General features: G+C 35.6%; 1 protein-coding gene across 1 annotated transcript; it reads left to right on the top strand.

The window, feature by feature from the left end:
* Positions 1–13,842: 13,842 nt before the first annotated feature.
* Positions 13,843–16,292, top strand: LOC137254400 (uncharacterized). Its single transcript, XM_067792030.1, has 3 exons — positions 13,843–13,861; positions 14,116–14,879; positions 16,281–16,292. Exons 1-3 carry the CDS (start codon positions 13,843–13,845, stop codon positions 16,290–16,292), a joined length of 795 nt encoding a protein of 264 aa, XP_067648131.1.
* Positions 16,293–16,825: the final 533 nt, after the last annotated feature.

Below are 16,825 nucleotides of genomic sequence, written 5' to 3'. Positions count from 1 at the left end.
TGATTTAGCCATGTCCGTCCATCAGACCGTCTATCTGTCGGTCCACACGATAATTTGAGTAAATATTGAGAAAAATATATTGCAATTTGGTATATGGGTTCCTTGGCGCTCATCCCCCATCGCTATTAAAAGTTATGGAAGTCGGATGGTAGCCACACCCACCTTTTACATATATAACATTTTGGAAAACACATAAAACGTGATTATTTAGTAAATAATTCAGTTATAATGTTAAAATTTGATGTGCGGACTGACATTAAGATTTTTGATTTTTTTTAAATGGGCGTGGCACCGCCCACTTGTGGTAATATCAATTTTACAAATACTATTAATCATAAATCAAAAACCGTCAAAGCTTTCGTAAACAAATTCGACAGAGAGGTTGCCTTTACTATAAAGAATGTTTCTACGAAAAATTAGCGAAATCGGTGAAGGATGACGCCCATTTTAATATAAAAGATTTTAAAAGGATCGTGGACGAATAATATAAGCTATATCTTTGCAAAAAGGAGCTTTATGTCAATAGTGTTTCATTTTCCAAGTGAAATTATAACAAGAAGGAAAAAATTTTATCATTTCTATCACTTGGGATTAAAGGTCAAATATGTGTATGATATCGAAATCAATAATTTTATTTTTTCCCCTCATTCTGGACAGAGAAACATGATTTCAAGGAGAGGCTTCACGGGTTTTGAAAATTTGGATGCTTTACTAATAAATTATAACGTCCTTTTGTGTTTAATACAATTTTGTCTATTCTTTTATTATACATTTCGTGAAAATTAAATGGTATATTAACTTCGTCACGAATCTCAAAATTGTAAGTCCTTGAAGGAAAATAGTTAGACCCACCATTAAGTATACCCAGGGCCGTATAGAGAAAATCCGGGCCCGGGACTAAACAATTTACGGGCCCCCTATAAAAAATGCACTAATACATTTGATTAACTCGAATTGATGACGTCTCATTCATGAAACATTATTGATGTATTACATCAAAAAAAATTTTGCCACATCAACTAAATCATGATAAAAAAAAAAATGGAGGTAGTAGTTCCATTTAGTATGACGTTAGCCGCTTGACTTTTGCGGGGATAATGACAATTTCACCAAAACCAAGCTACCAGATTGAAAAATGTTGCGAATTTTTCTTATTTCATATTAACGAATACGACTAAATTACTTTCATAGTTATTTTGAACAAAAAAGAAAAAAAAATTTGCCCCATGCCTTGGAAATATTTTAATACGAAATATCAGCCTAGAAAAGAAGGTTTTTAATAACTTTTTCGAGCTCCCGAAAATTGGTTTGGTAGAAGAAACATGGATGGAAGTATGCAAAGCAAGGAAATATTGCCTTCTTAAGTGACCGTACGTTTGCTCATTTTATCAAAACATACACGTTTGTCAATTGCTTGCTCAAAAGAGCAAACCGACACCGCAATTTCTTCATAAATTGGCAACAAGTCCACAATTTTTATTTTTTTATTTATTGTATTATTCAAGCGTTGCGCTTAGGAGGGAATCGTTAAAGCAGCTTTTAGGGAGAACATTACCCTATAGCTCTGCAGGTTAGCCACTAGTTATGAGAGTGTTTTTACCCGTTGTACTAGGGGTCACTTTGGGGCAGCCCCACCTATACACATTCTATGCCCTTTTAGCATTGACATAGATGTGCGGACTTTGGAGTTACACTTTTTCTCAACATGCCTTGAGAAATATCCACTGATAATAGGGCCATGCCATAACAACAGGATTTTTCGTGTATTTTTTCTGTCTAGAGATCAAGCTGCCATAAAGATATGAGTCGTTAACCAATGTATGAGTCATTATCCACTATTTTTCAACAAAATTGCATGTTTTACTGTATTCGATATATATGCACATAAATCGTGCTAAAGCATTTTATTATTGTCTCAGATGATCATTGGGTTTTAATCTTAAAGGAAATTTCCATCTCGAAGAACCACAATTTCGCCTTAAACAGTTACGGTATGGCACCGCTTCTGGCGAAAGAACAAACATTATGAAACTTCAAAAATCCCCAAATACGTCAAACAATTTTGAGTGGAACTACCTTCTTTTTTGTATCATGAACTAAATGATTTTTGGACTAAGAGCTGACAATAAAATTAACACAGTATATTTACAATTTATAATATTTTATTTTAACGTAGAAATAAAATCTCTTTTAATAGCCACATGTTGTTTTAAGTAATATTTTCTAGTTAGTTGGTAACATTTTAATATATTTCTGATAAATTTAATGATGATTATAAATTTTAATTATTCAATATAGAAGGTTCGGATATCAAAGAGTGGCTTTTCTTGCTTTTTTCGCTACAAATTTTTTTATAATAATCAGACCAATTCTAAATACTCTCGCGGATTTTTTTATTCCCGCGGAAAAATTCCTCCAATTCTGTTCTCCTAGGGAGAACAATAATTGGGGAATAGGAATTTCGAATTTTCGAAGTCAGCTGTTTTGTCAATTGAAACTTCGTTGCAAATTTCTTCTTTTGTTTAAAAAATTGAAAAGTTTAATTATTGTTGCAAATTTGTTGGAAATTAAGAAAAAAAATATAAACAATGCACAGTATTTATTGCATTTCATGTGGTATTCACTGAAATGAGTAATGAATTGATGCCACAGCAACATCAACAGCGGAACAATTTCTGGATGGCTGCATCAAATATGAGAGCTTTACCGTTGCTTATGATATACTTTTCAACTTAAAATAAAGAATACTGTGGTTGTAGTTGTTGTTGTATTAACAGTGAGAATATTGTGGGAGAATGCAAATACATATTTTAGCACAAATTTGTACAAATAAGTGTTCTTTCTTAAAAGAACCAATTTCCTTTAACGATTTTGATGCATTCCCTTTAATTTAACAAGTGAAAAAACTCCTATGAAATGGCAGAGAAATCTCCGTCTCCCTCACATTCATAATACCTACTTTTCTCCCATAACCGGTTTCCGCTTTTTCGAACATTGTTCAGAATAGGAGGAAAGGGAGAAGTGAAAAAATCCACAAGGAATTTTTATTTAGAATACGAGGAATGGGAGAAGGGAAAAACTCGCACGGAATTTTGGTTTAGAATTGGGATGAATATCAAAATTTAACTGTCTTGCTAAAACGGATTCAATACAAAGCGTGGAAAGTCCTGAAACTCGTTCTTGAGATGAACACGATCTATGAAAGTTTTTCATTCTTGAAAGGACGCTGAAGGAACGTTCTGCACTAGCTACAGTGACAGGTATAGTGCAAGAGATAATTGTATACAGATTTCGAACATAGATGGCATTTAGAAATTCCAATGGTTACAGACCTTTATCAAAATTTGCTTCGTAAATGTGTTGCGGCCACCGTGGTGTGATGGTAGCGTGCTCCGCCTATCACACCGTATGCCCTGGGTTCGCACCCTGGGCAAAAGCAACATAAAAATTTTAGAAATAAGGTTTTTCAATTAGAAGAAAATTTTTCTAAGCGGGGTCGCCCCTCGGCAGTGTTTGGCAAGCGCTCCGGGTGTATTTCTGCCATGAAAAGCTCTCAGTGAAAACTCATCTGCCTTGCAGATGCCGTTCGAAGTCGGCATAAAACATGTAGGTCCCGTCCGGCCAATTTGTAGGGAAAATCAAGAGGAGCACGACGCAAATTGGAAGAGAAGCTCGGCCTTAGATCTCTTTGGAGGTTATCGCGCCTTACATTTATTTTTATTTTAATCCAGAATTTGTAGGAGAAAAATTGCTGCACAACGGAGTGTTGAGTATTTCCGAAAGCTAAAATGTTTAAATACTGAGGTTTTAAACGAGTTCGTCTCCAATTTTTTCTTTTCTACGGCACTGAGCTGCCCATGAGGCATGAAATCGTTTCAGCGCATTTTATATGTGGCTGTCTGCCGATATATCAATAATCGGCATATGTCATCTGGCAGCACCAAACTAAAATGTGTGACTATTTTTAACTTCAAAAATTGGCGAAAATTTCCTCATAGTTGGAGATAGGTTTTCCGCCGAATAAATGCTCTTGGTATGGTAGCGTTGCTGGTGTTACCTCTAATATACAGTAATCTATTAATGGAGGGCATCGCAGGGAACGTATATAACTATCAGAATTTTTACCACCCAAACTCTGGTAATTTGTCGATTAATCAGGCTGGAAATGGCATCAGGGGCGCCAATATGGCCGCGGTTTTTGAATGAAAATACTTGGTCAGTAACCGAGGACATTAGAATGATCGACAGTAAGAAAAGTGATTGTAGAGAGCAGAAATCTACGTCCGAAAAACGAAAGGTGCGACGCATACACTTCAAAGCTGGCGGAAACGATCTTTCTGTAAATTTGGAGTTCATTGTACCATTCTTGCGTGTGCCCGTAACTCGCAGTTTTTAACTTACAACAACAGTTTTTCGAAAGTTGGCAGATCTTAAGTTGAATGCCATACTGTTCGGAGGTGGCGTTGTGTGGTGTGGTGGTTGTCGCTTTAGTAAAAACGGTGAACGCACCCACATTTTATGATTATGGCATAAAAAGTACGCGTCCAGAAAATTTCGTGAACGGAGTCGATTGTATGAGCTCTTCTCGATTGGTACATGACGAAAATCGTAAAGCGGCAAAGCCCGTAACTCTGGAACAAGGACTGTATGCGGATAATATCAATGTAACGTTTTCAGCGCAGCGTGGCGTCTGCAATTATTTTCAGAGAACTACAAAATTATAACAGACAGGAAAGGAAACGCCAACTGAACGTATTATCTATGGACTCACCAACTTTAATGTGATCAAAGTGGTTTTGAATGGCGCGGCATTGATGCATGCTATAGAATCCGGACGAGATAAGGACGCGAGTAGTTGTGAGGATATTTATAGAAGATGTAACTGGAATATATTCGCTTTTTTTGTAATGTTGTAAGATTTGCTAAACGCTTTTATTACACCGGCAATTTTGAACTCATGCTGACAGTTTGTATTAGATTAAAGATACAAAAAAAAATAATTAAGTAGAACTAATGCAAAATTTTATGATGAAACTTGACAAATATGAAATGGGCCTGATATAAAGAAAGCAAAGTGAGGTAATTTCAAGTCTTGCTTGGTTTCTATTTTATTCCAAAATCTTGCACATAATGGAGCGCTGTCAAAAAAAGTTCTACGACAGAATTTACATAGCTCAACGGAGCTCAATAATTTAATCGTCAGCTTTCTATCGTCAAGCGATCTTTCACCACTTTTCTATATGCCACCGCTTTGGCATTGGCGCCGTTATCGTACCCTTGTGCAAGGCAATCTTTTAATGGGATTTCATGTTTACCTAGAGTATGGCAAATTAGATCAGCAATGTTCTGACCAGTTTTTTGGTTACAATTCACGAAAGCTAAAAACCGTTTTTGAATTGTAAAATTTGTTGCTTTCGAATTGAAATGGATTTAGCGCAAAATGAACGTAGTCAACGTCACTAGCATCAGGCATAGCATTAACGATAATAGCAAAACACTTGGCTTTCTTGCCTCGATCTAATATAGTTTCCCTCACTTGCTTTGCACAAATTTCTATAAACTCGTTCTGGCTGTCGGGGGAAAGATAGTGAACTTATAAAAGTTTGTGCTGCTGTTGTGAAATCCTAACTTTCCCCAAATGATCTCTAAGTATCGGATCATAATGGCTTATGAGTTCTAAGATGCCCAAAAAACGTCCATCGTTTCGTTCACTAATATACATTCGCCTTTGAAAGCTAGGCCTCTTTCACCCAAAAATAAAATAGTGTCCAAAATTCTATATAAAATTTCTTTCCACTTTTGGGTTTCAGTGATTAGCTGGTCATTGATAAGTGTATCAATTTTAGCCTCCTTTTGAATTAGAGTTTGTGAAGATCGCCTTTGAATATAACATTTAATGTGATCTTGGGTATTTTCGTGTGATGGCAGTTTATCGTATAGCTTCTTCCATACCTGGAATTTCGAATATCCGCACAACAAATTTTAGGTCGATTTAAAGTATTGGTGCTTAACAGACGACATGGTAGGCAATAAAAAGCATTGCTACTGGCACTCCACACAAACCAGTCACGCTCCACTTTCTCTCCATTTGGCAAGATTCTGTTTAACAACGAGGTAGGAAATACCTCGTCATGACAATCACGTGGAAAAATAACAGGACACTTTTTATGACCTCGACGAATTATTTCGTTGACCTCTTCAGATCGCAAACACTCATTATTCACGGTACCGATGTCGAAGTCCGTTAAATAATCTGGACTTTACATAATTTGGAAGATTTTTTGAAGATGAACCTTCATCAGTGTCACCACGAAAACTTTACGATTTCGGATTCATGTAAACATACATTTTTGTTTGATGTTTTTATTGTCTCCTCACTGCTCGCAGGTCCAGGCAAAAAATCATTATCAATATTCGTTGCTTTTGAAATTCGGCTTAAAATCTGCACATGGAACAACTAAAGACTCTCCTGAATTAAAAAAAAATGTCTTAGTACCTCTAAATCGCGGGCCCCCTAAGAAAGCCCGGGCCCAGGGTGGAATCCCCCATTCCCCCTCCCCTCTCGTCGGACCTGAGTATACCGAAATTATCAGGATGAAGAGCTGAGTTTATTTTGCCATATCCGCCTGTCCGTCTGTGTGTTTGTATGCAAATTAGTACCTCAATTTTTGAGATATCTTGATAAAATTTGGTGAGCGGGTATATTTAGGCGTCCGATTAGACATTTGTCGGAACCGGCCGGATCGGACCACTATATTATATATCCCCCTTATAACCGATTTTTCAGAAAAGAGGATTTTTGTCATATCTTCCTTAATTTATCATATTGGAGCTTCAAACTTCATCATATGCTTTCGTATATTGCACGTATTATTGTCTGAAAAGAATGATGAGATCGGTCGTACATATAGCATATGTTGAACACTAGGGTGTACCTGAATGCGAATGGGGAATTATACTCAAGCAGGGTATGTATTACGATATGATTGGTACAACTTCCTTTCTATTAATTCAGGTTATAATTAACAAAAAATGACTTATCAACTAATAAGGAAGATGTAACAAATTATATTTCGAATAAATCAAACTTGAATGATGAAATTTAAAACTATACAACTATCGACTTGATAGGTTCGAATTCATGAATAAGTAGCACTGTATTCAAATTATAAAATGTGAACGATGATTGATGTTGCCGTATATAGCTATATATGTATGTACATGAGCGCACCTATGCACATATATATGTATATATATCGGAGTCACAGGGATGGAACTGGGAGTTTTAAATTAGATACTTCTCACCGCGTTGGCTTAGATATACTGACTCTGAATATGTATATGCTGACCTTTGTCGTCTTGATGTCACGGCGGGGAGTTTGCTCAGAATAAAACTTCGTTGATTTTGTATGAATTAAGAGGGGACTGCCCTCATTGCTTTTAAATGTATGAAAAAAACATATATTTGAAGTCATTTTTAATTTATAATTTTATTTAATAATTTTGGAAAAATTTAAACAACGTGACATCAGGACGGACAAGGCGACAGCTGTTTCGATTATACCTTGTAAATCTCTTCAAAGCCTTTTCTCCCGGGAGTGGGATTTGAACCGCACTCCAACAATGTTGAAGTGTTGCAAACGCATTCAGCCAGGTCATGGCTTAGTTGTTGTAAAATTTATCCCAATTGCCTTTCTTGCATATTTTATTCTTTTTACACAGTACATACTTTGTATGTAATCATGTGTTCAAGATATGCTTTTTTGTTGGCGGTTTCAGGGAAACTGGTATTATTTTTGTAAATAGTCACATCCCTCTCTCTTTTGATACAAATGAGAAATAGTGCTTTTAAATAGAAACCCCAGGTAAAGCGTCCTTTCGGAGATAAGAGTTTTTCTGATCGCTGGCGTGAAATATGTTATAAATAGTTTTGGAAGCGTGAGCGGTCACGCGCCTTCTTCAGGGAAAAATCGAAAATCGCTTTACCTGTGAAATAATATATAGAGATTTTAAAGTCGATAGTGGTGAATTGGGGCAGGGGGAGAAGGGGAAATATAAATGAATATGAAAATAAAAATAATAACCATATAAACATGAATATGAGAGGGAAAGGGAAAAGGTGATTAATAATAGTAACCAAAATAAGGAGAGTAGGAGGATGAAGAAACGGAAGACGAAAATGAAAGTTAAAAAGAAAAAGTAAAGGAGGATTAACTTCAGATTCGAAGTTGAGAGAGAAATATTGGAAGGAGTAGCTCCGCTTCCCACGGCAACGGTCATACTCTTGTCAGTGTGTCAAGTGTAAAACTTGGTTGCATCGCTCGGGCTAAAATGGATGGATCGCCCAAAAGACCACGCCCCTTTTATATAAAAAATATTTGAGTGGGTCGCAGGCTAGAATAATAAGCCATATTTTGGTTAAAAATAGCTTTGTATCAATGATATTTCACTTAACAAGTCACATTGTAAGAGTAAATTTTTTTTAATGGGCGGTGCCACGCCCTTATTACCGATCACACATTTCTAGAGCCTTAATAGAAAAAAAGAAATCCCCCGTAACAAAATTCAAAAAAGTAATTTATCTGAAATGAACTGTGAGGTTCAAACTCACGCTGAGTATATAATATTCCGTTACACCCAAACTCAGACACCCTTACTTGCTTTTGTTTATTTTAGTTAGCTGAATTACCTCTACCAAAATAACAAAACAAATGTATTTATTGATATTCTAGCGAAATGAAACGACGCATTTTGCTATACTTTTCAAAACAAAATTTGTTTGCAATTGTTTGTTTATTTATGTGTGGGCCAATCCAACAACAGGTCCATCACGAACTGAAAATCAAAAGTAGTCAGACTTTACTTCTATCTATCATATATGTGTATGATATTGAAATCAAATAATTTATTCTTCCATCTTGGAGAGAGAAACATGGATTCAAAGAAAGGCTTCATTCATCGGTTTTGCAAATTTGGATGTTTTACTAACAAAATATAACGTCCTTATGCTTTTAATAAAATTTTACCTAGTCTTTTATTTAGCATTAAAAAAACTTTGGAAAACGGAGGTTTTATAAATTGACCCTGCCCTTGTTCTCATTATTTTCCTAGTAAGAAAACGTCCACTTGAAATTCAAAAAGCTTTCAGATGTTAAATAGGTCTGTTTCCTAAAATTTTTCCGGAAAGTTCGGGTAACATTTCTTATTGGTGTCTAAAATTTGTCACGTCCATTAGTTGATCCATATATTGGCAACGAACCAACGAACAAAACTTATATGTTGTCAGAAATGGGGCATTTTGGGCTTTCAGCAGTGTACAAACTGTTAGTTGATGGAGATGTTAGAGAAATCTCACAAATTATGACGAAAATTTAAATTGTTGTATCTCTTTTTTAGTTTATATATACAGAGGATTATCTGAGCAAAATCTAAAATCAGTTCTGATTTCAACAAGATATGAATTTTAAAGATTAATGTCGGTTTTATTGGTGTATTCAACAATTTCATATGAAGACAAAAAAGAAAGCAGTACAAACTAGCTTGAATTTTTCTTGTGAATCTTATTTACTTAAAAAAATATATGTATAGTATATTTGTTGAATAGAAATGGTTAAATGGGAATATATTATCCAAATTTCAGTGGATTTATTATATTCGTAAGTTTTTGAAGGCAAAATAATGTATGGCCTCTTTAAAATTTTGATTTATTTTGTACTTCTGTTCTATTTCTTCTATAAAACTAACATTTGTACATCTTTAGAAGCACAAGAACGTACGTTATTGAATGACCTAAAAATTTATTGAAGAATAAACACAGGGAAAGTTATATACCAGTATACGTCTCGAAAATCTACGGGCATTGGGTCTTTATGTCACTTTCTGTTCTCGCCTTAGCTTCTCTAAGTTTTGCATACTTTCACAAGCATTAGAAAATTACTTCTATTTCTTGCCGCGTCCGAACCTCATCATATATGGTCATACATTTTTGAGGTACCCACAATTGTTGCTTGAATTGTTGTAATATCCGCTCAGTCCACTATTCATGTCTTCTTTTATGGAGGTTGAAATTAGTGCGAGTGTCGCGCCTGTTACCATGGACTTGCCCATTTGTATTTGCGAAGTGTGTTATTAAGTTGACATGTGTACAATGAATGTATTATTAATGAACAGTACAACCTAATTAGTTTTATCTGTTTTGAGACCTGTAAATAAAAAATAAGATTTCAAGAATTTGAAATAACAAAAGTACCTCTAAATTCAAGTTAAAGCTACACAGGGCCAATCTTGCTGTACTCAGCGTGCTTTGCACACAGACACCCTTAAGACACCCTTACTTGTTTTTGTTTATTTTAATTAGCTGAACAAGCTCTACTACAATAACAAATCAAATGTATTTATTGATATTCTAGCGAAATGAAATTACGCATTTTACTATACTTTTTCAAAACAAAATTTCTTTGCAATTGGTTGTTTATTTGTAAGTACGTGGACGAATCCCAAATAAGGTCCATCACAAACCGAAAATCAAAAGTGGTCAGACTTTATTTCTCTCACTTGGGATTAAAGATCAAATATGTGTATGATATTGAAATCAATTAATTTATTATATCCCCTCATTCTGGACAGAGAAACACGATTTCAAGGAGAGGCTTCATCGGGTTTGCAAATTTGGATGCTTTACTAATAAAACATAACGTCCTTTTGTGTTTAATGCAATTTTTCCTAGTCTTTTATTATACATTTCATGAAAATTAAATGCTATATTTACTTCGTCACGAATCTCAAAACTGTAAGTCCTTAAAGGAAAATAGATAGACCCACCATTAAGTATACCTCAATTATCAGGATGAAGAGCTGAGTTGATTTAGCCATGTCCCCCTGTCCATCTGTCTGTTTGTATGCAAACTGGTCCCTAAATTTTTGAGATATCTTGATAAAATTTAGTGAGCGGGTATATTTGGGCGTCCGATTAGACATTTGTTGGAACCGGCGTGTACCTGAATGCGAATGGGGAATTATACTCACGCAGGGTATGTATTCCGATATGATTGGTAACAACTTGCTTTCTATTAATTGAGGTTATAATTAACAATAATGACTTATGAATTAATAAGGAAGATGTAACAAATTGTATTTAAGGAAATCTACGTTTTGGCCATTTCGGAAAGATCCGGGGGTTTTTTCCTCAAAATTTCGCAGATCGTTCAAAAATTTCCAGAAGTAGCTCCTTGCGGAGGGATTGTCCCTCGTTCACTTACTCCAGAGAGGCTTCGAACCTAACCCCGGTCTTTGGAATTGGTACTGCTGCGTCTGCTGAAAAGAAATAGAGATACATAAAATGGTCACACTTTTGTCTGTATATCTCGTGCAAAGCATAGTTTCACCTGGGGTTAACAAATCGTCGCGAACACAATTCCTTGAAATCATTTGTGGCCCCTTGGCGTTTACGCACAAAGACGACTTAAAAATAAAAAAATAAATGTAAGGCGCGTAAAACCTTCGCAGAGATCTAAGGCCGAGCTTCTCTTCCAATTTGCGTCCTGCTCCTCTTGATTTTCGCTACAAATTGGCCGGCCGGGACCTACACGTTTTATGCCGATCCCGAACGGCATCTGCAAGGCAGATTAGTTTTCACTGAGAGCTTTTCATGGCAGAAATACACCAGGAGCGCTAGCCAAACACTGCCGAGGGGCGACCCCGCTTAGAAAAATTTTCTTCTAATTGAAAAATATTATTTCCAAAATTTAGATGTTGCTTTGCCCGGGGTGTGAACCCAGGGCATACGGTGTGGTAGGCGGAGCACGCTACCATCACACCACGGTGGCCGCCGGTTGCTACTAATGGTCTATTAATATTTATGACTCTTGTGGCACACGACGCATCCAGCTTTTCTAGCTACAATTTCCGATGATTAAGAGCTACAATACCCGATGTGCGAACAGTAGCAATCCCGACCATCAGTCGCTACCACGCCTCCTGACCCTCACACATATAACCGCACTGCGTTACCCGCCTTTACGCACTAAACACACCCCTGAGTACAAATGGCATCGCTGTCAGCTGTTGCTGAATAGCAATGCCAATTGCACCCAGCAGAGCCAATTGCATTCAGCAATAAAAAATGATGGCCGCTGAGCGTGGGCGAAAAACGAACCCGAGTGAATTGGTGTTAGACATTTGCAGTGACCGGTCGTGACTAAACACAAACTAAAGAAAAAAAACCCAAAGTAAAGTTGAAACCAAAAGAAAGGTTAAAACCAAAAGTGTATTTAGGATATGTGTAAATGAAATTGAAAGACAAGTTGTGAACAAAAAGAATAAAAGTCTAAGAACAGCAAAAAGAATAAATTTAATTAGGGTTTAACATAGGTAAAACTGAAAGTGTAAAAACTTCAATAATCAAAAGAAAATTGGTTAAATAAACTGTGAACAAAAACTAAACCAAGTCTAATTAATTTGGAACTAAGAAAAAAGGGAAAAGGTGTGTGTGTGCAGGTGGGCGTTAGGGCAACACACCCACTAGCGTGAGTATATCCCAGCAAAAATGGTTGGCGATCAAAGGCCAACCTTATACACATATGCCAGCACAGAAGCTATAGGACTGCGACGTCGAACTCTTATGTACCTTCGTCGACGTCACTTTCCTAGAAGCTCTAGGTGTAGCTCCGAAGACTTTCTAACGGATGTTTTTGTCGCGCTATGCTGCCGAGCTACACCAGAGGAACACCTTGAAACGTTAGGCAGTGACTATTCGGCCAAGGATGCCGCCCTCGAAATCATAAGCAGCCTAAGTGGATGTCATTGCGTAACTCATGGGTGAAAATCGTATAACCCTCGGCGCATCTACATAATTAAAATTTTACAAGGACCCTGGATAAAATTTTTAAAATGTAGACAAAAAGTTTGCAGACGTTTGCGTTCACAACATTGATTTCAATAGTCTTCGTTAAATCAAAACGATATTTTAGAATGAAATTCGGCCGATTTTAATTTGAAACATGTTAACTGCTGTTTTCCGGCCTTATGATATAAGAGCTCATTATGGTTAACCGCGTAGTTTCAGTTTTCAGACTAGTTCGAATGTCCACTACGTTAGGTTAGTGGCACACACGGTCATTAGTTAGACGGTCTTGGGAAAGCTTTTGCTTCACCTCTTTGAGTGTTCTTGAGGACAAAGCCTCACCTGGTAAATATATGTGCCTACGTATCCACATTTGTAAAAGGAGCCGTAACGTGTAGGTGATATTTAAACTTGGTTGGTAGGCTATAATCAATGTGATTCACTCCAAGGGACTAGTTTTGCATAAGGCCGCCAACTTTAGGAAATATCAAACCGGGAAAATTGGGTGTTGAATGAAGAAGCGTGAAAATCAAAATTAACATTTCAGACGCTTTGTATAGTTTCGCAAATAAACAACAGATGTTTGAATGTAAGCCCAAATAATTTTTCAAAGCCTTATCATATATCCTCAACTTAAGTATGAGGTAAGAATCATTTCAAAGGAGTGTTTATGCCCCTAGAACCTACTAAAGGATTTTGCATCACTGATTTCGCTTATTCTTTCAGCCAATGCACTATAGCCGAAATTGCGATTTTGGCGGCAAAAAGTCAATTTTTCAAATTTAATTTTTTTGCTATTATTTTGATGGTGTTCAATACCCAACATATCGATAAGAAAAAATTTTAGAAAAATTTACTGTTGGCAACCCTGTTTATGTACAAACAGCTGGTAATGTTTACAAATTTTTTAGTACGTGTTAATACAAGTGAAGCAGCAAAATTTTTATAAAATTAAAAACTGTTTTTTAATAATATATTCTTGCAAAAAAAACTTTGTAAATATGAATTCTATTACTCGAGGTGAGTAATTTTACTATATACAAATATAGTTTGATAAATGTTTTTATTTCGTACTTATTTTGGTGGTTTTTTGTATGTATTTTTTTGTGAAATTCTGAAGAGTTTTATCGTTTTTCGTGGAGTAAAACTAAAAATGTTTTGAAGTGTCATTGGAACTATTTACATGTGATTGTATGTAGAAAACTCAAGTTTTATGCCATGGTAAAAGTGTATGCATTTGACTGCTAATGAACGAATTTTTAATACTTTTGTAGAAACACTCAGGTTCAAAAATTCTGAAATATTTGAGTTTTGGTTGAGAAACAACAGGAATGTTTCGAATTACATAAAAGGAAAGATCTCATACGAAATTCACAGTGAATTAAGTAAATTGATATGTACTAAAGCTCGTAACTTATATCAACTTATCAAACTTAAATGGAATAAACAAACCAGAAATGAGAATGCATTTAGAAAATATAATGAGAAATGGTTGAGTCGAGAAACGATTTTTGTAATACCGAAAAAGATTAATACTATTGGGCGACCAAAACTGACGTATGATGATAGCTGCGAAAGAAATAAAAGGAGATTAGCTTCCGAATTAGCTTCCCAGCAAGGAAACAATGCGCAATTATTAGTACATGATGCCTCTATATCTGCCAAAAAATCCCACGCAACGGATTTGAAATTTGTCCTACAACAAGTTGCTATATCTCCAAATCGGCCATCCAAAATTCGAGAAGTTCTTAATACTAGCCATAAAGAAGTTACGCCAGTATCACCTGATGAAGCTCTAATGTTTGTGTTAGAAAACGGATTAACTAAAAAGATGTACTCAAATATGCGGCAATTAAACATAAAACACAATTGTAGTATTTATCCGACTTATGATAAAGTTTATAAAAGCAAATTGAAATGTAGACCGGATGAAATCAAAGCGAATGAAAGCTCTGTCAAAGTGTCGTTGCAAAATTTGTTAGACCACACAGCTAAAAGAATTCTTGAATATCAAGATGAAGTATTGTGTACAATGGATGTTGAAGAATCGATCCTAATTTCGAGCTACGGGCTTGATGGTTCTACCGGTCACAGCTTGTTTAAACAAAAACTTGTGGAAAATACTTCGGAAAGTTTCGATCATTCCTTTTTTGTGACATCAGTCATTCCAATAAAAATAATTTCATCAGCAGGGTATAACATTTGGGTAAACCGTACACCTCAGTCAGTACGCTTTTGTAGACCTTTAAAAGTGGAGTTTGTTGAAGAAACAAAAGAGCACATTTTAACTGAAAACCAAAACATAAAGAAACAGATTGAGGAGTTGAAACCACTACAATACACACTAAGTAATGGGAAAAAAATTAAAGTAAAATATAATTTATATATGAGATTAATAGATGGGAAAGTCTTAAATGTGTTGACAGAAATTAAAAGTGCACAGCAATGTCCCACCAGTCATGCCGGTCCAAAGGAATTTCGAACTATAAGAAACTTTCATTCTCCTAATTTTGAACCGAAGACCGACGCTTTGAAATATGGATTAAGCCCTTTGCATGCGTGGATTCGTAGTTTCGAGTTTGTTTTAAAACTTTCATACAAGCTAGATTTGAAAAAATGACAAGTTCGTGGAGCAGAAGAGAAGAGAATCCTGGCAGAAAAGAAACGAAAAATGCAAAAAGAGTTTTTGCTTAAAATGGGGCTTCATGTCGATAAGCCGAAAGCAAATGGCAGCGGCAACACCAACGATGGCAACACAGCTAGAAGAGCATTTTCTCGCACGGACCTTTTAGCATCTATTACTGGTATAAATATTGATTTTTTTGAAACATTTACACATAATCTTCATTGCCCTCTCCTCTGAATTTGAAATTGATGCTCAAAGGTTTCGTGATCATTGCATTAAAACCAGTGAAATATTTTTCCAAAACTACGAATGGTACTCTATGTCTGCCACAATACACAAAATATTAGTGCATTCGTCACAAATAATTGAGGCTTCAGTAGTACCCGTAGGTGTCCTGGCAGAAAATGCATCTGAGGCGCGAAACAAATATTATAAAAAAGATCGAACTGGTCACGTTCGAAAGGATTCAAGAGTGCACAACATACTTGACATGTATCATAGAGCTATGGATAGTTCTGACCCATATATTTCAAGTTTATGTTTGCAAGAACGTACAAATGGTTCAAAAAAACTTCCTTTTCCTCGAGAAGTCATTGATCTTTTTAAAATGCCTGAATTGCCACCAGAACTTTTATTACCTTCAACATCTCAAGAAGCCTCCAGCTGCAATTATAGTTATAATTCTGATGTAAGCTTAGAGTCGATAAATAATTATTCATTGGAATCAGAAGCGGCTGAAAACGAAGAAACAGACCATGAATAATTAAGCCCTATATCTTTCGAGAATATGTATGTTATTTTTGTTATTTTCAGATTAATCCATAACCATTTACAACTTCTTTAAAATTATAAATTTATGAATTAAAAAATAAATTAATTTCTTGGTAACATTCAATATTTTTTTTAATAGTGGGCGCTGGCCGCCCATTTTTTCTAAAGTTTTTTTTGTCAGAAGAAGTCCGTTTTCAAAATTTGATGAAGCCAGCTTTTTGGTAAGTATTTTTGGCGGCAATTTGGGTTTTGCATATAGGAAAAAGAGGGCGTGGACCGTTCGTAATTTTTTTTAATCAGTACCTTTTTTGGGTAAATTGCTTTTTTTTAAAACCTTGAGGAACATTTGGAAACATGTTCGCCTTGGGTCATTTTATTTGAATTCATTGATCATTATTAATTAAAAAAAATATTCAAAGTGAGCATATAAATTTATTATAAAACTTTTCTTTTAGTGTTTTGTTTTAATAACTTGGTGAATTGGGTGATGCAAAGTCCGTGCTAAGCTGACATCGAAAGCGCCTGTTTTTTTTAAATAACTTTTGAACAGTTAGAAAGAGTTAAATTTCGCAATTAGTTTCTTATAA

This window comes from Eurosta solidaginis, chromosome 5, assembly GCF_040869045.1.
Source record: "Eurosta solidaginis isolate ZX-2024a chromosome 5, ASM4086904v1, whole genome shotgun sequence".
In the NCBI taxonomy this organism is placed as follows: Eukaryota; Metazoa; Arthropoda; class Insecta; order Diptera; family Tephritidae; genus Eurosta; species Eurosta solidaginis.
This window is presented reverse-complemented; position numbering and strand designations above follow the sequence as displayed.